Source organism: Lethenteron reissneri, chromosome 60, assembly GCF_015708825.2.
Source record: "Lethenteron reissneri isolate LAM-NWPU_2019-01 chromosome 60, ASM1570882v1, whole genome shotgun sequence".
Taxonomy (NCBI): Eukaryota; Metazoa; Chordata; class Hyperoartia; order Petromyzontiformes; family Petromyzontidae; genus Lethenteron; species Lethenteron reissneri.
In genome coordinates this window covers 6,083,505-6,103,043 of record NC_083838.1, presented here as the reverse complement: position 1 = coordinate 6,103,043, position 19,539 = coordinate 6,083,505, and the positions used below count along the sequence as shown (strand labels likewise).

General features: G+C 54.0%; 1 protein-coding gene across 1 annotated transcript in view; it reads left to right on the top strand.

The window, feature by feature from the left end:
- The window catches only part of SUPT16H (SPT16 homolog, facilitates chromatin remodeling subunit), a 28,679-nt gene extending 11,384 nt beyond the window's left edge, over positions 1-17,295 (top strand). The window contains exons 12-26 of the mRNA XM_061576041.1: positions 647-745; positions 4,731-4,846; positions 6,703-6,856; positions 7,403-7,530; positions 8,188-8,323; positions 8,479-8,605; positions 10,475-10,593; positions 11,418-11,543; positions 11,680-11,792; positions 11,978-12,053; positions 12,707-12,876; positions 13,057-13,186; positions 14,268-14,403; positions 14,986-15,060; positions 15,526-17,295. Coding sequence (XP_061432025.1) covers positions 647-745; positions 4,731-4,846; positions 6,703-6,856; positions 7,403-7,530; positions 8,188-8,323; positions 8,479-8,605; positions 10,475-10,593; positions 11,418-11,543; positions 11,680-11,792; positions 11,978-12,053; positions 12,707-12,876; positions 13,057-13,186; positions 14,268-14,403; positions 14,986-15,060; positions 15,526-15,644 — 1,824 coding nt within the window. The 3' untranslated portion in view covers positions 15,645-17,295. The remainder of the gene's footprint in view (positions 1-646; positions 746-4,730; positions 4,847-6,702; positions 6,857-7,402; positions 7,531-8,187; positions 8,324-8,478; positions 8,606-10,474; positions 10,594-11,417; positions 11,544-11,679; positions 11,793-11,977; positions 12,054-12,706; positions 12,877-13,056; positions 13,187-14,267; positions 14,404-14,985; positions 15,061-15,525) is intronic.
- Positions 17,296-19,539: the final 2,244 nt, after the last annotated feature.

Here is a 19,539-nt window from a genome sequence, read left to right as displayed (position 1 = left end):
TCGTTCCTTTTCTATTATGTACATCCAGAGTGACTTGCGCACAAACACGTCCACGAGTACCCCGTCCCTCTTTTAGCCCCGCCCCCCCCTCCCGATACGTTCCGTTCATTGGCTACCACATTCTGATAAGCCGCTCCCCCCCTCCCCTCCCCCCTTAACTGGTACTTAAGAGCTTGCATCTTGAATCCCTCCCTCACTTGATGCAGCAAATCTGGCTGTGATGGTCCCACCTGATGACGAAGACTTGTGTTGCCTCCAAAACGTCGTGATTTTATTGTTTTATTTTTATTAATTTTAATTTCATTTTTTTACCTACGTGACTTTACCGAAAGAACTAAGAGTATAATGCGCCCTCCTTTACGCCGGCGAGTCTCGTAGCAGTTACACGCGACAAATGACTTGCAACATATTTGAAAGGCCATCCCCACCCACAGTGGCAGCTGTCTCTTCGGCAGTTGGCCAAATTGAACACTTTGCCAGCCAGTAGCTGGAGGGGCGTTGGGGGTGGGGGGCACGATGATTGCTACGTGTAATCCCGATTGAGAAGATGACGGTGATGACGCCGCTGATGACAATGATGTTGACCGATGACGCTGCTTCTGATGATGACCCGAGCGTGTGACCATGTGTTTGTGGGTCACTCCAGAATGAGGACGAGGTGGATGACGACGATGATAAGAACGAGGCCAAGGACCTGCTGGGGCGAGGCGTGCGGACTTCAAATCTTCTGCAGGAGCGCACGCGGGTACAGGCGTCATCACCATCACACTTGTACACACACCACGCGGGTACAGGCGTCATCGCCATCACGCCTGTACACACACCACGCGGGTACAGGCGTCATCGCCATCACGCCTGTACACACACCACGTGGGTACAGGCGTCATCGCCATCACGCCTGTACACACACCACGCGGGTACAGGCGTCATCGCCATCACGCCTGTACACACACCACGCGGGTACAGGCGTCATCGCCATCACGCCTGTACACACACCACGCGGGTAACAGGCGTCATCGCCATCACACCTGTACACACACCACGTGGGTACAGGCGTCATCGCCATCACGCCTGTACACACACCACGCGGGTACAGGCGTCATCGCCATCACGCCTGTACACACACCACGCGGGTACAGGCGTCATCGCCATCACGCCTGTACACACACCACGCGGGTAACAGGCGTCATCGCCATCACACCTGTACACACACCACGTGGGTACAGGCGTCATCACCATCACACCTGTACACACACCACGCGGGTACAGGCGTCATCACCATCACACCTGTACACACACCACGCGGGTACAGGCGTCATCGCCATCACACCTGTACACACACCACGCGGGTACAGGCGTCATCGCCATCACACCTGTACACACACCACGCGGGTACAGGCGTCATCACCATCACACCTGTACACACACCACGCGGGTACAGGCGTCATCGCCATCACACCTGTACACACACCACGCGGGTACAGGCGTCATCGCCATCACACCTGTACACACACCATGCGGGTACAGGCGTCATCGCCATCACACCTGCACACACACCACGCGGGTACAGGCGTCATCGCCATCACACCTGTACACACACCACCCGGGTACAGGCGTCATCGCCATCACACCTGTACACACACCACGCGGGTACAGGCGTCATCGCCATCACGCCTGTACACACACCACGCGGGTACAGGCGTCATCGCCATCACACCTGTACACACACCACGCGGGTACAGGCGTCATCGCCATCACACCTGTACACACACCACCCGGGTACAGGCGTCATCGCCATCACACCTGTACACACACCACGCGGGTACAGGCGTCATCGCCATCACGCCTGTACACACACCACGCGGGTACAGGCGTCATCGCCATCACGCCTGTACACATACCACGCTGGTACAGGCGTCATCGCCATCACGCCTGTACACATACCACGCTGGTACAGGCGTCATCGCCATCACACCTGTACACACACCACGCGGGTACAGGCGTCATCGCCATCACGCCTGTACACACACCACGCGGGTACAGGCGTCATCGCCATCACACCTGTACACACACCACGCGGGTACAGGCGTCATCGCCATCACACTTGTACACACACCACGCGGGTACAGGCGTCATCGCCATCACGCCTGTACACACACCACGCGGGTACAGGCGTCATCGCCATCACACTTGTACACACACCACGCGGGTACAGGCGTCATCGCCATCACGCCTGTACACACACCACGCGGGTACAGGCGTCATCGCCATCACACTTGTACACACACCACGCGGGTACAGGCGTCATCGCCATCACACTTGTACACACACCATGCGGGTACAGGCGTCATCGCCATCACACCTGTACACACACCACGCGGGTACAGGCGTCATCGCCATCACACTTGTACACACACCACGCGGGTACAGGCGTCATCGCCATCACACCTGTACACACACCACGCGGGTACAGGCGTCATCGCCATCACACTTGTACACACACCACGCGGGTACAGGCGTCATCGCCATCACACTTGTACACACACCACGCGGGTACAGGCGTCATCGCCATCACACCTGTACACACACCACGCGGGTACAGGCGTCATCGCCATCACACCTGCACACACACCACGCGGGTACAGGCGTCATCGCTATCACACCTGCACACACACCACGCGGGCACAGGCGTCATCGCCATCACACCTGCACGCACACCACGCGGGTACAGGCGTCATCGCCATCACACTTGTACACACACCACGCGGGTACAGGCGTCATCGCCATCACGCCTGCACACACACCATGCGGGTACAGGCGTCATCGCCATCACACCTGCACACACACCACGCGGGCACAGGCGTCATCGCCATCACACCTGTACACACACCACGCGGGTACAGGCGTCATCGCCATCACACCTGTACACACACCACGCGGGCACAGGCGTCATCGCCATCACACCTGTACACACACCACGCGGGTACAGGCGTCATCGCCATCACACCTGTACACACACCACGCGGGCACAGGCGTCATCGCCATCACACCTGTACACACACCACGCGGGTACAGGCGTCATCGCCATCACACCTGTACACACGCCACGCGGGTACAGGCGTCATCGCCATCACGCCTGTACACACACCACGCGGGTACAGGTGTCATCGCCATCACGCCTGTACACACACCACGCGGGTACAGGCGTCATGGCCATCACACCTGTACACACACCACGCGGGTACAGGCGTCATCGCCATCACGCCTGTACACACACCACGCGGGTACAGGCGTCATCGCCATCACGCCTGTACACACACCACGCGGGTACAGGCGTCATCGCCATCACGCCTGTACACACACCACGCGGGTACAGGCGTCATCGCCATCACACCTCTACACACACCACGCGGGTACAGGCGTCATCGCCATCACACCTGTACACACACCACGCGGGTACAGGCGTCATCGCCATCACACCTGCACGCACACCACGCGGGTACAGGCGTCATCGCCATCACACTTGTACACACACCACGCGGGTACAGGCGTCATCGCCATCACACCTGTACACACACCACGCGGGTACAGGCGTCATCGCCATCACACCTGCACGCACACCACGCGGGTACAGGCGTCATCGCCATCACACCTGTACACACACCACGCGGGTACAGGCGTCATCGCCATCACGCCTGTACACACACCACGCGGGTACAGGTGTCATCGCCATCACACCTGTACACACACCACGCGGGTACAGGCGTCATCGCCATCACACCTCTACACACACCACGCGGGTACAGGCGTCATCGCCATCACACCTGTACACACACCACGCGGGTACAGGCGTCATCGCCATCACACCTCTACACACACCACGCGGGTACAGGCGTCATCGCCATCACACCTCTACACACACCACGCGGGTACAGGCGTCATCGCCATCACGCCTGTACACACACCACGCGGGTACAGGCGTCATCGCCATCACGCCTGTACACACACCACCCGCACCTGTACACATCTTGATCTCTACAAATGCGCACACCTGTATATACCACACCCGCACCTGTACGCATCCGTACCTGTCACGACCTCGGTGGTTAAAACCGACTGAGCAAAGTAAATTGCAACTACGCTCAAAATAAAGTGCAACCTTGTTGAAGGCTAAAAGGGGGAGCTCCGCTGTTGAGACTGCGTGGGTGCTGCCGGCACGGAGTGAAGTGTCTTTCCTATAGCCGTGGTGAATAGTGGTGATGTTAACTACCTTGCCTAATATACAGGAGGTCGTGGGTTCGATCCTGACCCTGACACCTGCTGTATATTTGTAGTTTGTGCGTCTCTCTCTCTCATTATCATCACGATGCCTAGGAGATGTTAACTACCTCGCCTGGTGTACAGGAGGTCGTGGGTTCGATCCCGAACCTGACGCCTGCTGCTGTATATTTGGAGTTTGTGTGTGTCTCCCTCCACATTTAGAATTAACATCACGCGTTTCTAGCATTTGGCTGCTCCACATTTCTGCACGATGATAAGCCACTTCGTTGCGCTATCGTTTGTGGCCAGGTTGCATCTGAAAAAGAGCTACATAGCTCAGTGGGCCTTACCTGGGAAAAGAAAAAATACTTTACAGTTTAGAATGTTGACGCTGTCTCTGATTAGTGTGCACGTGTGTGTGTCTTTGTGCACGTGTGTGTGTGTGTGCGCGCGCACGTGTGTGTGTACAGAATGAGATGACGGCTGAGGAGAAGCGGCGAGCCCACCAGAAGGAGCTGGCAGCGCAGGTCAACGAGGAGGCGAAACGCCGGCTCACGGAACAGAAGGGTGGCACGCACACTCAGAAGTGAGTACACACGCACACGCAGAAGTGAGTACACACGCACACTCAGAAGTGAGTACACACACGCACACTCAGAAGTGAGTACACACGCACACTCAGAAGTGAGTACACACACGCACACTCAGAAGTGAGTACACACGCACACTCAGAAGTGAGTACACACGCACACTCAGAAGTGAGTACACACGCACACTCAGAAGTGAGTACACGCGCACACGCAGAAGTGAGTACACGCGCACAATCAGAAGTGAGTACACACGCACACTCAGAAGTGAGTACACACGCACACTCAGAAGTGAGTACACACGCACACTCAGAAGTGAGTACACACGCACACTCAGAAGTGAGTACACACGCACACTCAGAAGTGAGTACACACGCACACTCAGAAGTGAGTACACGCGCACACTCAGAAGTGAGTACACGCGCACACTCAGAAGTGAGTACACGCGCACACGCAGAAGTGAGTACACGCGCACACTCAGACGTGAGTACACGCGCACACTCAGAAGTGAGTACACGCGCACACTCAGAAGTGAGTACACGCGCACACTCAGAAGTGAGTACACACGCACACTCAGAAGTGAGTACACACGCACACGCAGAAGTGAGTATACACGCACACTCAGACGTGAGTACACGCGCACACTCAGAAGTGAGTACACACGCACACTCAGAAGTGAGTACACGCGCACACGCAGAAGTGAGTACACACACGCACTCAGAAGTCAGTACACACACTCACAAGTGAGTTCACGAACACACTCAGAAGTGAGAACACGCGCAGAAGTGAGTACACGCGCAAACTCAGAAGTGAGCACACGCGCACACTCAGAAGTCAGTACACCCACGCACACGCAGAAGTCAGTACACGCGCACATGTATGTGTGGTACGCACGCGTTCACCGAGTGTGTGGGGGCACGCGTTGCGCTAACAAAAACTATATTGTGAATAGTGAAAAGGGCCTGTAATGACTTTTTTTTCAGTGTGCCTGTATTTTTTCTCAAATTTACTGATTGATAGATTGTTTATTCCCGGCTGTGCAATCGTTGTCACTCGCCAAATAATCTCTGCACAACTCAGGCAGAGCAGGACACCGTCAAACTCGATGGTCCTTTATTGTCATCGCTTTAATGAACCGTAGAGCTCGTCGGGAGTGATAGATTGCCGTATCGTTCGCCTTCAACAGACGTGAAAATGACGTCGCAACGCAGTTTATGCGAGATCCGGGGGCTTTTATGGCACCCCGGGGGCCCGCCATAAGGTTCGAATATCGATCTCAAACTAAACTATAAAGTAATCAATTTTCTTTTACCAGGAAATGTCCACTGAGCTGTGTATAGCTTTTGTTCAGAAGCGACCTGTCAATCGCACATGATAGTTCAAAGATGTGGCTCCAAATATACAGCAGGCGTCAGGATTGAGCCCACGACCTCCTGCATACCAGGTGAGGTAGTTAACATCTCCTAGCCACCGTGATGATGATGATGAGAGACACACAAACTCCAAATATACAGCAGGCGTCAGGATTGAACCCACGACTTCCTGCATACCAGGCGAGGTAGTTAACATCTCCTAGCTACTGTGATGATGATGATGAGAGACACGCAAACTCCAAATATACAGGCGTCGGGATTGAACCCACGACCTCCTGCATACCAGGCGAGGTAGTTAACATCTTTTAGCCACCATGGTGATGATGATGAGAGACACGCAAACTCGAAATATACAGCAGGCGTCAGGATTGAACCCACGACCTCCTGCATACCAGGCGAGGTAGTTAACATCTCCTAGCCAGCGTGGCGACCTCTCCCTGAATGTCCCGCCGAGCCTGGTACGCACACTCCGCTTCCCGCAGGGCTCGCAAGTCGAACGTGTCGTACAAGAACGCGTCCCTGGTGCCCAAGGAGCCCGAGATCCGGGAAAACAAAATCTACATCGACAAGAAGTACGAGACGGTCATCCTGCCGGTGTTCGGCATCGCGACGCCCTTCCACATCTCTACCGTCAAGGTGCGGGGCTACGGGGCGCGGCCCTACACTCGCGCACGCGCCTGCGCGGCTAGGTGGTGCAGTGGTAACACTTGTGCCTCGCGGCAATGACAGCCTGGCTTCGATCCCCGATTCGAAAGCACTAACACACACACGCACGGCTGCCATGCTGTTCGCGTGCGCTTGTTAAGGCTGGTATGGCACACGAGTGTGTGGTGAAAACACCATGTCCGGCTGCATTTGTCTCCCGAGTGCTGATGTTTACACACCACACTCGGTATTCCTTTAATTACGAGCCGACCTATGGGGGGGGAGGCCCAGGACTGGTTCAGATATTCGCGACGGTTCTTGGCTGTGAGTGGGGGTTGCACTCGGGTTGACAAGTTTGTTGGGCAGCACGCTAACCACTGCCTTACCGTTACCCCGTCCCCCCCACCCCCCACTGCTCACACGCACCCCTCTCGCCAACATTATTTACAAACGCAACTCGACAACACTGCTCACCCACACTACCCACACAAACACACATCGCCCGCCCCGCTTGCGCACACCGCACGCCACCAACAGAACATCAGCACATCGGTGGAGGGCGACTACACCTACCTGAGGATCAACTTCTTCTGCCCGGGCAGCGCCCTGGGTCGCAACGAGGGCAGCGTCTTCCTGAACCCCGACGCCACCTTCCTCAAGGAGATGTGAGAGAGCGAGCGAGGGACTTGAGTGTGCGAACGACGGGCGCCTTACCCCTGCAGGGCTGCTACAGCTGCGTAGCATTCGCGCACCGCGTGTGGTGTGTTGACGTCGGGGTTATGCGTGTGGTTTGTTAGCCACGGGGATTCTGTTTGTGGTTTGTTGGCGTGCTGTCTGTTGTGTGTTAGCGTGTATGCATAGTACAACTTGCCCTTAATGCAATGTGTTGTTCGCTTGCATGCACAGAGCAACGCTTTTGTGTAACGCGTCAACTTGCACGCATGGTGTGCTCTGTAATGTGTTAGTGTGTAATGCTTTGGCTTGTACACGCGGCATCACGCGGGCGTGTGTGTGCGTTCCTGGGAGCGGTAGCGTAGCGGTTAGCGTGCCGTGCTACAAGCCCAGCGACCCGAGTTCGATTCACGCTCACGGCCAACACCAGTGACGATTATCTGTATTGGTCCTAGGCCTCCCCTAGATCGACTCGGCCTCAAATGAGTACTTGGTGCGGTGTGTTAACATCGCCACCGGGGAGACAAAGGCGGCCGGGCGTGATGCCGGCCACCCACCCCTTCGTGTGCCGTTCTGGCCTCCGTAGGTGCTCGCTAACAGCACTTGCCCCAACAGTCCAAGGCTACATGGGAGGTCTTTGTTCCTGGCAGCACGTATCGGGCGTCAAACCTGAAGAACCCCGGCGAGGTGGTGGTGCCCGCTATGAACCTGCAGAACGCCTTCCGCATCATCAAGGAGGTCCAGAAGCGCTACAAGACTCGCGAGGCCGAGGAGAAGGAGATGGAGGTAGGGTGTCGCTGTCGGGGCGGCGTCGCGTTGCACATTGCGTCACAGCGCGTCGCTTAGTTTGCGTCGTCGTGTGCCTCGTGCGATCGTGACCCCCTGACCCCGTGCGCGCCCGTTGTGCTTGTTGCGGCTGCCCCTGCCTTCGTGGTCACCAGGGCATAGTGAAGCAAGACACGCTGGTCATCAACCCCAACCGCAGCAACCCCAAGCTCAAGGACCTCTACATCCGGCCCAACATCGCGCAGAAACGCATGCAGGGATTCCTGGAGGCGCACGTCAACGGTGAGAGGGGGTGGGAGTTGGTGAGGGTATGGATGTTATCTCTCTCACGTGGTATGCAGGGGGTCGTGGGTCCGATCCCGACCCTGACGCCTGTATATTTGGAGTTTGCATGTGTCTCCCTCCCCATGGTCGCTTGGATTTTTCTCCGAGTCCTCTGGTTTTTCCCTCCACATTTAGAAACGTACTTTTAGAGTATTTGGCTGCGAAACATCTCCAAGCAATAAGCCGCTTCATTGAGCCATCATATTTAACCAGGTTGCTTCTGAAAAAGACCTGTACAGGCAGTCCCCGGGTTACGGAAGACCTCACTTAGGGAAATACCACTTTAAATGCCCCATAAATCATGTAAAAAAAAAAATCTATACAGTACCGTACACGTAAATGTTTGCGTCAGTTACGTAAACGCAAGTAATGCAGCGTGGCGAGGTTGCGGATGAATACAGCGGAGCGAGGCGTAAAGCGGGAGCCGCATATTCCTCAAGGCAGTGGTGTCCTGCATAGCAGAGTCACACTGCTGCATTGTTACCATGAGTATACTCTAATCGCCACATCGTCTCTTTCTTTTGTAGCATGATGTAATTGTCTATTTTCTATGCTTCGCTGTACAGTAAAACTTTGGATTGCGAGTAACTTGGTCTGTGAGTGTTTTGCAAGATGAGCAAAATTTTTAAATAAATATTAATTTGATAAACGAGCGAGGTCTTGCAATACGAGTGGTACGTGCATACGCTTTGTCTGCCGAGCGTCACGTGATCACAACTGATATACGAGTGCTTTGGATTATAAACACGTTTCCTGAACGAATTTAGCTCGCAATCCAAGGTTTTATTGTATTTATAAACAATTGTACAGTACAGTATATGTTCCATTAGTTTAATTATGGGTAGCGTTAGGGTAGATATTCGATCAAATTAAAGAATCGGAGCAAGTGCAGAGCGTATGCACAGCGACACGGTACAGGAAGCGATAAAAAAACGGATGAAAGCGCGATACAGTACTGAGAGAAAATGGTAGGGGAGTCACAACTATGATCCGATGGTATTTTATCGTTGATTTTGTGGGGGAAATTGTTCAGTTTCCGACATACGGAAAATGAGGGTTACGGATATTTCTCAGGAACCTAACCCATCCATAAACCCTGGACTGCCTCTATAGCTCAGTGGGCCTTACCTTGTAAGATGAAAAAAAATACTTCCCATCATGCGGTGCGAGATGGGAAATATGTCTCTCTTAATCTCTTTGTTTTCTCTCATTGTGCCGCGAGCCGGCGTGTGTTACTTTTGTACAAACGTACGGCCGCCTTGTCAGCCCACCGCTGGATGAGCACCTCCCGGACACTGCGCGGAAAGTAGTTATGTTACCATACTTCGCCACGCTGGTCAGCGAGGGTTGGCGAACACGGGGAGCGCAAACGTAGGAGTATATAAGTACGGTTCAACAATGCCCTTTACTGCACTGCCTAGATACACCTCGGTTGTGCGTCGCGATCGCCCATTGCAAGCAATCATTCAGGTGCGGGCCATCCGAGATGCGATCAGGCAGATTGTTGATGATTTGCTGAGTAGACAATCATTTGCAATTCCGAATTTTCGTGCTAATGGGCTGCGGGACCCATGTGCATGCGAGTGAGCGTCGCAGCTAATGTTGGTGACCAATTTCTGAACCGTTTAGGCCTCCCCTAGGTTACCTCAGCCTTAAATGAGGATTTTATTTGGTGTGTAATCACCATTGGGGAGAGCCAAAGGTCTGTGCTAATCACACCACCATCCCCCTCGTGTACCGTGCCGACCTTGAAAGGTGCTCGTTAAAGGCACTTGCCCCAACAATATGTTAAAGGACGTGTGGGGGGGGGGATCTTTGTGTGAGCAGGGTTCCGGTACACGTCTGTGCGCGGTGACAAGGTGGACATCCTCTACAACAACATCAAGCACGCGCTCTTCCAGCCGTGCGACGGCGAGATGATCATTGTGCTGCACTTCCACCTCAAGGTGCTGACCCCCCCCCGCACCCCCCACGACCCACTCGGAGCACCGAGGCCTCGGTCTCCCCCCCCCCCCCCCCATATCACAAGCGTTGCCACACTCGCCACACAACACTCACTGCCGCCTCCCTTGCCGCACCATACCACGTGGCACCGATCTCTCTCTGTCCCCTATATCACGAGCGTTGCCACTCGCCACACAACACTTACTGCTGCCTCCCTTGTCACATCATACCACGCGGCACCGATCTCTCGCTGTCCCCTATATCACAAGCGTTGCCACACTCGCCACACAACACTCACTGCCGCCTCCCTTGCCACACCATACCACGTGGCACCGATCTCTCGCTGTCCCCTATATCACGAGCGTTGCCACTTGCCATACTCTCCACACTACACTACCACTCACGGTACGCGTTACCACCGCATTTACTGTTCACCGCCCTCACCACCACCTCCTCTACACTCGCCACTTTCACCACCACTACACTCGCTACCACTTCCTTCACTGCATCACGCGCTTTCAGATGCGAGTCTACAGCCATCTGAAACGCTCTTGCCTTCTGATATTAGGAAGCCACTGGAGCTATGGACTTTGAAATCATACAGATTTAAAATTGATTTATTCCATATTTAATTTCTTGTCTTTTCCCCGCAACTCCGATTGACACGGTTGGCTATGCATGGTGTGAAAGAAGTTCTACACATACATACTTTCCACCGTCATTACCACCTCACCCCCCCCACCCCAACGTAGCGGGTAGTCATGATCGTCTTCGCGTTATTGTCGCGCGTTGCTCGAGTCTACCGTCACCCCTCATGTTTGCGCAGAACGCCATCATGTTCGGCAAGAAGCGGCACACGGATGTGCAGTTCTACACGGAGGTGGGAGAGGTCACCACGGATCTGGGCAAGCACCACCACATGCACGACCGCGACGACCTCTACGCCGAGCAGGTGAGACCGTCGCACGCTCTCCTCCTCCTCGCCTTGCGCTCTGACGGCCGCCACGGTGGAGCTTGCTGGCTCCCTCGCCCCCTCGCCGTCGCGCTTGCGCTAACGCGGGCGCCGCGGCGGTGTGTCCGCCGCTCAGATGGAGCGCGAGCTGCGCCACAAGCTCAAGACGGCGTTCAAGAGCTTCATCGAGAAGGTGGAGAACATCACCAAAGAGAGCCTGGAATTTGAGGTGCCCTTCCGGGAACTCGGGTCAGTGGATGGCACACCCCCTCCCATCATCTGGTCGCTGTGGTGTCTGTATGGTAGCTGTGGCTTTGTGGTTGCTATGCAAGTGAGTGTAGGTAGCTGTGTGTGTGTTGTTGGTGGCGGTAGCCGTGAACGTGTGTTGTTGTCGCTATCCGCAATGGAGGATTATGTGCCCTGTCCACGTGCAGGTTCCAAGGCGCCCCCTACCGCAGCACCACCCTGCTGCAGCCGACGAGCAGCTCCCTGGTGAACGTCACCGAATGGGTAAGCCCCTGCACCGCACCCGTCGCGCCGCGCGCAACGTGCCGTACCCTCGGATCGCGCCGGTCGGCTACGTACGGTGCGAAAGATGTTCGGCATACATGCACACGCGTACCGTGCTGCGCATCTTATCATTGACCCTGTTCCCCGTTCCGCGACTTCTGCAAGTTGCAGTGTGGGTGTCCCGTTCACTGCAGGGCGGGTGGTCCCGTTCTCCGTTGAATCTCGAAACGCGGGAGTGGTTTGCGTTAATGTTATTTAGCGAGGCGCAGCGCCACTGTTTTTAAAGACTTTGTTACTCGTGATGCGACACGACTGCCGCAGTCTACGATAGCTGGTGCCACACTGTGCCACACGCCCCTCCCGCACGGCTTGTTAAATCCCGATTCCGGAAGAAAAACTGATGACGTACACGTATGTCTTCGGAACCGGTTAGAGTTTGTGTTTAACGCGCTGATTATAGCTTTGCGAATCCTAGTAGCTTGATCGATCGTTCTAATTATCCGTCTGTGTTTTGGCTGTTGCTGAAGCTTCTGTCTATCTGACGGACATTGTTGTACTCCCTCCCTCTCTCCCTCCCTCTCTCCCGCCCCCTCCCTCTTTCCCTCCCTCTCGCCCCCCCTCCCTCTCGCCTGCTTGGCGGTGGCGGCGCTCAGCCCCCGTTTGTGGTGACGCTGGACGAGCTGGAGCTCGTGCACTTTGAGCGCGTGCAGTTCCACCTCAAGAACTTCGACATGGTCATCGTGTACAAGGACTACAGCCACAAGGTCACCATGGTCAACGCCATCCCCACCAACTCGCTCGACCCCATCAAGGAGTGGCTCAAGTGCGTAAAGCCGTTGGCCAGCTCGCCCAACAGCGGTCTGTTAACGGCGATACGGAGAAAGTGGTGGTAGGGGGTGTGGGGGGGTAACGATTTTGTTTGCGTGGCAGTGGCCGGCACGTGAAGGTTTATTTTTTGACCGGTGTGGGGGGGCGGTCGTATTGCCCGCGTGTGTGTCAACAGTTCGTGCGACATCAAGTACACGGAGGGTGTGCAGTCGCTCAACTGGACCAAGATCATGAAGACCATCACGGATGACCCCGAGGGATTCTTTGACCAGGGCGGCTGGTCCTTCCTGGACCCCGAGAGCGATGTGAGTGGCCGTGTCAGCCGCACACTGTGGGGTGGATGGTGGGGGCATCCCCCTCGCTCGCCCCCCACCCCACAACCCCTCCCCTTCCATCCACCAACCCTCTTTCTCTCTCCTGGTGGCCAGGTGGTGCAGTGGTCAGAGCGTGCGATTTTTCACGTTAGTTTTTGTTTCGCTTTGTGCGTGATGTTGACGTGTAAAGGGGGTTTCCTTTTGCAGTACGCCGAGATGGTCCCGTGATTATATGCTTTGCAGATCCTAAGTAGCTTGATCGTTTGATATAATCATCCATCTGCGTTTTTGGTTGCTGCTGAAGCTTTTGTCTTCACATTGAGCCGCTCTGTAGGATGTTGGTGCGGTTGTGACCCCCCCCCCCCCCCCCGGTTGTACCTGTGTGGAGTTTGAACCGCAAAAGTTTTGTTTGCGGATCTCGGAAAAAATTGTAAGGAACACGTGAGCCCAAGACTATTTTCGTTCCAGCTGATGGCAAAAATAAAAATCCCCAACCTAATAATTCGTACTTAAAAAATAACATCGAGATGGCACGTATACTTGCTATTGTCTATCCAGGTGGTTGTTGGTCAGTGCTGTGTTTAACACGTAGGCTTTTCGCGACCAATATTATTCATAATCAACGTTTTTGGGTTTAGATCGCGTTATTTATAAATGTGTCGTAACCCTCCACCACCCGACACGGCCAATCAGCAAAAAAGTGTCACGTTGACAAAAGACAAATAGTTCAATTCTGGCGAATTGCCCGATGATGCTGGATGCAATTACCAGCGAAACGTCGTGCTATTAAAAATTGTAAATGTCGTGGTTTCACGCTTCAACACACCGGTGGGCTAAAGCAGTGAACTATTTGTCTTTTGTCAACGTGACACTTTTTTACTGATTGGCCGTGTCGGGCGGTGGAGGGTTACGACACATTTATAAATAACGCGATCTAAACCCAACAACGTTGATCATTGCTGTGTTGATGAATCCACTCTGCTGGAGCCTGTTGAGTTCCTGCAGAGTGGATCGCAGTGATGGTGGATTGGCTAGCGCTGTTGTAACGCGAGGAGGGCGGATACATCTGCAGGGCAGCGGCGGTGGCTCGGACCAGGATTCTGACGAGATTGAGGACGAGGACTTCAACCCCTCGGAGAACGAAGATGAAGAGGAAGAGGAGGTAGACGACAGTGACGAAGACTACTCGTCGGAGATCGAGGAATCTGGTCAGACGCTGTTGCGCATTCCCCTCCCCCGACTCTTCCCCCCGCCCCCCCGTCCGCGCCCCCCATCCCTCTGCGCACGGCTCGGCCCTTGTTCACGCAAGCGCCCGGCCGCGGTTTATTTGAGCGAATGCTTTTACACGTGACTTTTACACCAGATCCACGAGGGAAATAACGAATTGACTGAATGCATGTGGACGTCGATGTTATGCGTGAGTGGACGTCGGCCCACGCAGCCACACCTCCGATTGGCACGGTTGGCTACGTACTGTGGCGAAAGAAGTTCTACATAATGATAATTGGTTTTTTTACCCTTTTATCTAGCAACAAAACTGACACCTTGTTTACGAGGAGTCATGTTTGCATAGACCACAATACCTGCAGTTATAATGCAAACACAAAACATAACTCTGATAATGTATGCACTGTCTACATACTTACATGGCAACAAGTCCGCCCAGGCTTGCCCTGACGGACTTCACAGATGGAGACGATGTGCGCCACGTTCTCCCAGTTACACCTGCTGGCCGCTGTGAGCGGTTTGCGCTAACGCCGTTACCCTGTCCGGCTGGTTTCTTGGCTCAGGCTCGGAGTTCTCGATTGGCAGCGAGGAGGAGAGCGGCAAGGACTGGGATGAGCTGGAGGAGGAGGCGCGGCGAGGTGAGTGGCGGTGGTAACGCGCGTGTATGCGTGTGCGCGTGTGTGCGTGTGCGCGTGTGACCTTGTAGTCTCGTGTTCTCTCTTCTTGTTTCCTCATGTCTCGGTGTGCTCGGGGGGCACGTGTCCCTGTGTTCTCACATTCCCTTCTCCTGTCTCCCTACCTCTGTGTCCCGTTGTCTCCATGTCCTCGTGTCTACGTCCCTCTGTCTCTTGTCTCTCCATATCCCTATTTCCCCACGATCCCCCGTGTTCTCGTTCCTATGTCTATAAGTCCCAGGGTTTGGCGCCGTGTCCTCCTCTGTCCCCATATCGATGTGTCCTCCTGCTCCTGTTTCCTGCCTCTGTGTGTCCTGTACTTCCCGTGTCTCTGTGTATTCCCTTGTGCCCGTGGTTCTGTCCCTTTGCCAATGGGCGAGCGACCCTGTGACCCCCCTCGCCCTGCTGCGCCGACGCGTCTCTCCACAGCCGACAAGCAGATCCTGGAGAAGGAGGAGGAGGACCAGCGGACGGCGCCAGTTTCTCGCAAGCGCAAGAGCTCCGGCGGCCGCGACTCGAGAAGCAAGAACAAGCGGCGCCGCAAGTGAGACGGGGACAATAGCCCTCCCGCCCGGCTCCAAGAGCCAGCTCGCCAATTGCAGCCATCCACATCTACCTACTACCCCTTGCCTCGCCCAGTTTCCGCGAATATCACAGCCACAGAATGGCAGCAATGGCGGCGACGCGGAAATGAACGTGCGGAGCGCTTGGGCCCCGTGCCCAGCCGCATCGTGTCGCGGCCCAAGGGGGTGCCAGCCTCGACACCAGCTCAACACGCTCCTCCCCAGCACGGCGCCACCAGGCGACTCCACACGACTCGTTACCGCAGGACAACGTGATCGGGCCCGACCGCTCGTGCCAGCCTCTGGCATGGAACCGGTTCCTAGCGGGGCTCGCTGTGGGCAGTGGGTTCCTTGATGGAGGGCAGCAGAAGCACTGCCCATGGGCCCCCCCCCCCCCCCCCTTTGGTCACCGTGATGGACGCCCCTCCCGAGAGCATCGTGCCCAGCATAGTCCCCCCCGCCCCACCTCACCACCAGTCCGTGCGTTAGGTCAGCAGTGCTGGCTTGTGCAATCGCTCCCAGGGTCGACCCAGGAGTTGTGGCCTCTGCACCGTTGCAGAGTCGCAGAGTTGAGCACCGCGCAGCAATTGCTGGTGAATTGGCTGTGCCGCTAAAGTCAGCCCACACGAGCTCTCCTTTTCAAGAAGATCGGAGCCCAGGAGCGTCTTTGGCAATTGCCAGGCCAGAGGGCGTTTGGCAGGGTGATGGCCGATGCCGAGGTTGAGAGCGTGACGGTGGGGAGCTTTTCCCTTGTGCCCTCCACTTCACGCTCTTCGACTGCTTTTGTAGGTTGTCGCGGTTTGTTTTTTACTTAAGAATTGGCGTCCATGCTGGTGTTTAGTGGAGGCTCTCTCTCCTTCACGATGTCGCCGCGGACGTGACCCAGAGTTTTGAGTCGAACGTTAAATAAACCCCTCCACTTTGACTCGTTTTGCGCGCGCGCGCGCGTGTGTAGGCTTTGCCATAGTTGGTCAGTCGCAGTAGTTGCCGGCGTTTGTTGATAAGTTCCTTGTTGGTCATTTTGTCCGGTCGCCTGGATCTATGCGTGGGGGGGGAGGGGGGTGGGGTAGATGGAGGGAATGGGGAAGGTGTCCACCAGGGGTCGGGTTCTCACCGGAACGTGGCGGTGGGGGTTCTTGTAGTTCAGAAAGCAATCTTGGCAGCCCGTGGCAATTCCACTGAATCCTTAGCCCCAACAGCTTCAACCCTGCTGCTTTGTCCACCACCGTCACCGTTGATATGGCGGTCGTCGCTGTCGGTCGCAAGTTGACAAACGGAGGTTAAGTGTTGGCGGAAACACTTATGGCGTGGGCCGAAGGAGCCGTGGGCCAAATGCCCCGCGGGGGGTTGGGGGGGGGGCCCGACTCAAGAGGTCAGTGCCGGCGCTGCCGTGCCACGTTTGACCCCGGTGGTTGTGGGAACCCCCCCCGACCAATCTCAGGTTGTTTGTGTGCCACGTGGTCCCCCTCCTCCATGGTTGTCTGGGCCATGGCCTTCCTCCATTCCTATCGATTTTTTAAGTCGGGGAGGTCGTGAGATGCCACCTTTCTCTCTTTTTTACGCATTGAATTGTGGTTCATGTCGTGCTGCAGTGTATTGTAGTTATTGTGGGGGAAATAAAGCTTCGTCGTTTGTTTTTGCTGTCGGGTGTCTGTGTATGTGGGGAGCTGAGGCGGAGTGGTTAGCGCGCTGCGCTATGAACCCGACGGCCCGAGTCCGATTCCCGCTCATGGCCAACACCGGTGACGATTATTTGAACCGATCCTGGGCCTCCCCTAGGTCGACTCAATCTCATTAGTGTACCTGGTGCGATGTGTATCAGCATTGGGGAGCCAAGGGCGTGGTGCTGGCCACCCACCCCCCTCGTGTGCCGTGCCAGCCTTCTGCCTTCATAGGTGCTGCTCGCTAACAGCACTTGCCCGTCTGTTGCGAATATTTGTGTACGGGGAGCATTGATGCAGTGGTTTGTTGCTGTGAAGAAACCTGATTACCCAAGTTTTCCGGGCCAACATCATTGGCGAGCGAAACAAGAGTGTGTTCTGGGCCTCCCCTAGGTCGATTCGGCCTTAAATTCGTACTGAGTGTCAATGTCGGCAAGGGGAGATGGGCAGCTGACCACACAGTAACCTTGCGTGCTGTGGCAGGGCTTAATAACGTCACTTGTATTAAATAGTCTGCTCTGAATGTCACTTGTATTAAATAGTCTGCTCAGAATGTAACCTGGAGCCGGTGTGAGCACACCCGTGATTACACTAACTCAATTTTTGTTCCTGGGTAGTGTTATTTCCTAATTGCTTATGCCTAAAAAGTATAGAAAGTGGCTATTATTCCCCACAAACTTTACTTTTGTGGCCAGGACAGTGATATTTAGAAATTTACCTATTTTCAGTGGGAAAATGGGAGAAATTGTGTCTTTTTGTTCACAAAGTCAGAAAAAAACATGAATCAAAATTTACATGTATTTATCCTAAAGTCATACAAAAATTACTACAGAAGATTTAGATGTGAGTAGTTTTTAGAGATTTACGATTATACTGTAAATCACTCACGAATCAGCCCCCAAATGTAGTCTCCCTTCATGTTCTCGTTATACTGTCCTTGGTAGCTGAATTTAAAGTCCAGTCTATCCTGGTGGAAGCTCTCTCCTTGCTGCTCCGAGTACGCTCCCATGTTCTCCTTGAATTTATCAAGATGAGCATCAAGGATATGGACTTTGAGGGACATCCTACAGCCCATTGTTTCCGTAGCTCTTCACCAGTCTCAACCAGCTCCACAGTTTTCGACCTTGTGATTGCCCAGGAAGCCACGAATCACTGCGACAACGCTGTTCCAAGCAGCATTATCCTTACTAGTGAACTAATTCTAATTCTTAGGTTTTTTCGGCAAAGTCACGTAGGTAAAACATCAAAATTAATGAAAATAAAATAATTAATTTTTATGTTTTACCTACGTGACTTTACCGAAAAAACCTAAGAATATGAATCCTTGCAGTCACGAAAGCTTCGAATCTAGAATGAACTATATCTGTCTAGATCTTACGTTTTCGTGACTGCAATGATCCATACTCGTTAGTTCTTTGGGTAAAGTCACGTAGGTAAAAAATAAAATAAATTAAAAGTAAAACAAAAGAAGAATACTCTTTGGTTTTTTCGGTAAAGTCACGTAGGTAAAAAATTAACCCGTAAAAACTAAGTTTTTCACTATAAATCCTTTATATGCGTGGCATCGGTTTTATTTTATTATTCATTTCTGTTTTTCTTGAGTAAGAGTTTCATTTTTCTCACATTGGTATTTTAAATTAAATATGAAATTTTTTTTTCCTAAAAACGAGTCTGTGCAAAATGTCAGCTCGATTGGATCACGGGAAGTGGGTTAAAAAACGACCGAAAGATTTGCACGGTCGTAAGCGCGCAAGCAAGCAAGTGAACTTAATATAAAGGATTTAAAAAATAGTATAAATTAAAAATGAAAACTAAATTAAATCACGACGTTTTGGGCGCAACACAAGCGTCCATTTTCAGGTGGGGACAACGCAGCGAAAGCCCAAACCGCTTCAGTGTGTCGGAAGCGACACAAGCTTCCGTCATGGCTGTCCCACCTGATGATGGAAGCTGGTGTTGCTTCCGAAAGTCGTGATTTTATTTATGTTATACCTACGTGACTTTGCCGAAAGAACTAAAGAGTATACGGCTAATTCTGCTCTTCGGCAAGTCCACTCAGCTCCACATCCTCCTGCACCGCATCAGCTCTATCTCTTCTCCAGCCCGTGCCGCGTCCGTTTAAGACCCCTCTGTCCGGCCGGCCATGCGGTTATGTGGCGCAACGGTGGCGAGATGTTATCTCTCTCTCCTGGTATACAGGAGGGGGTAGTGGGTTAGAA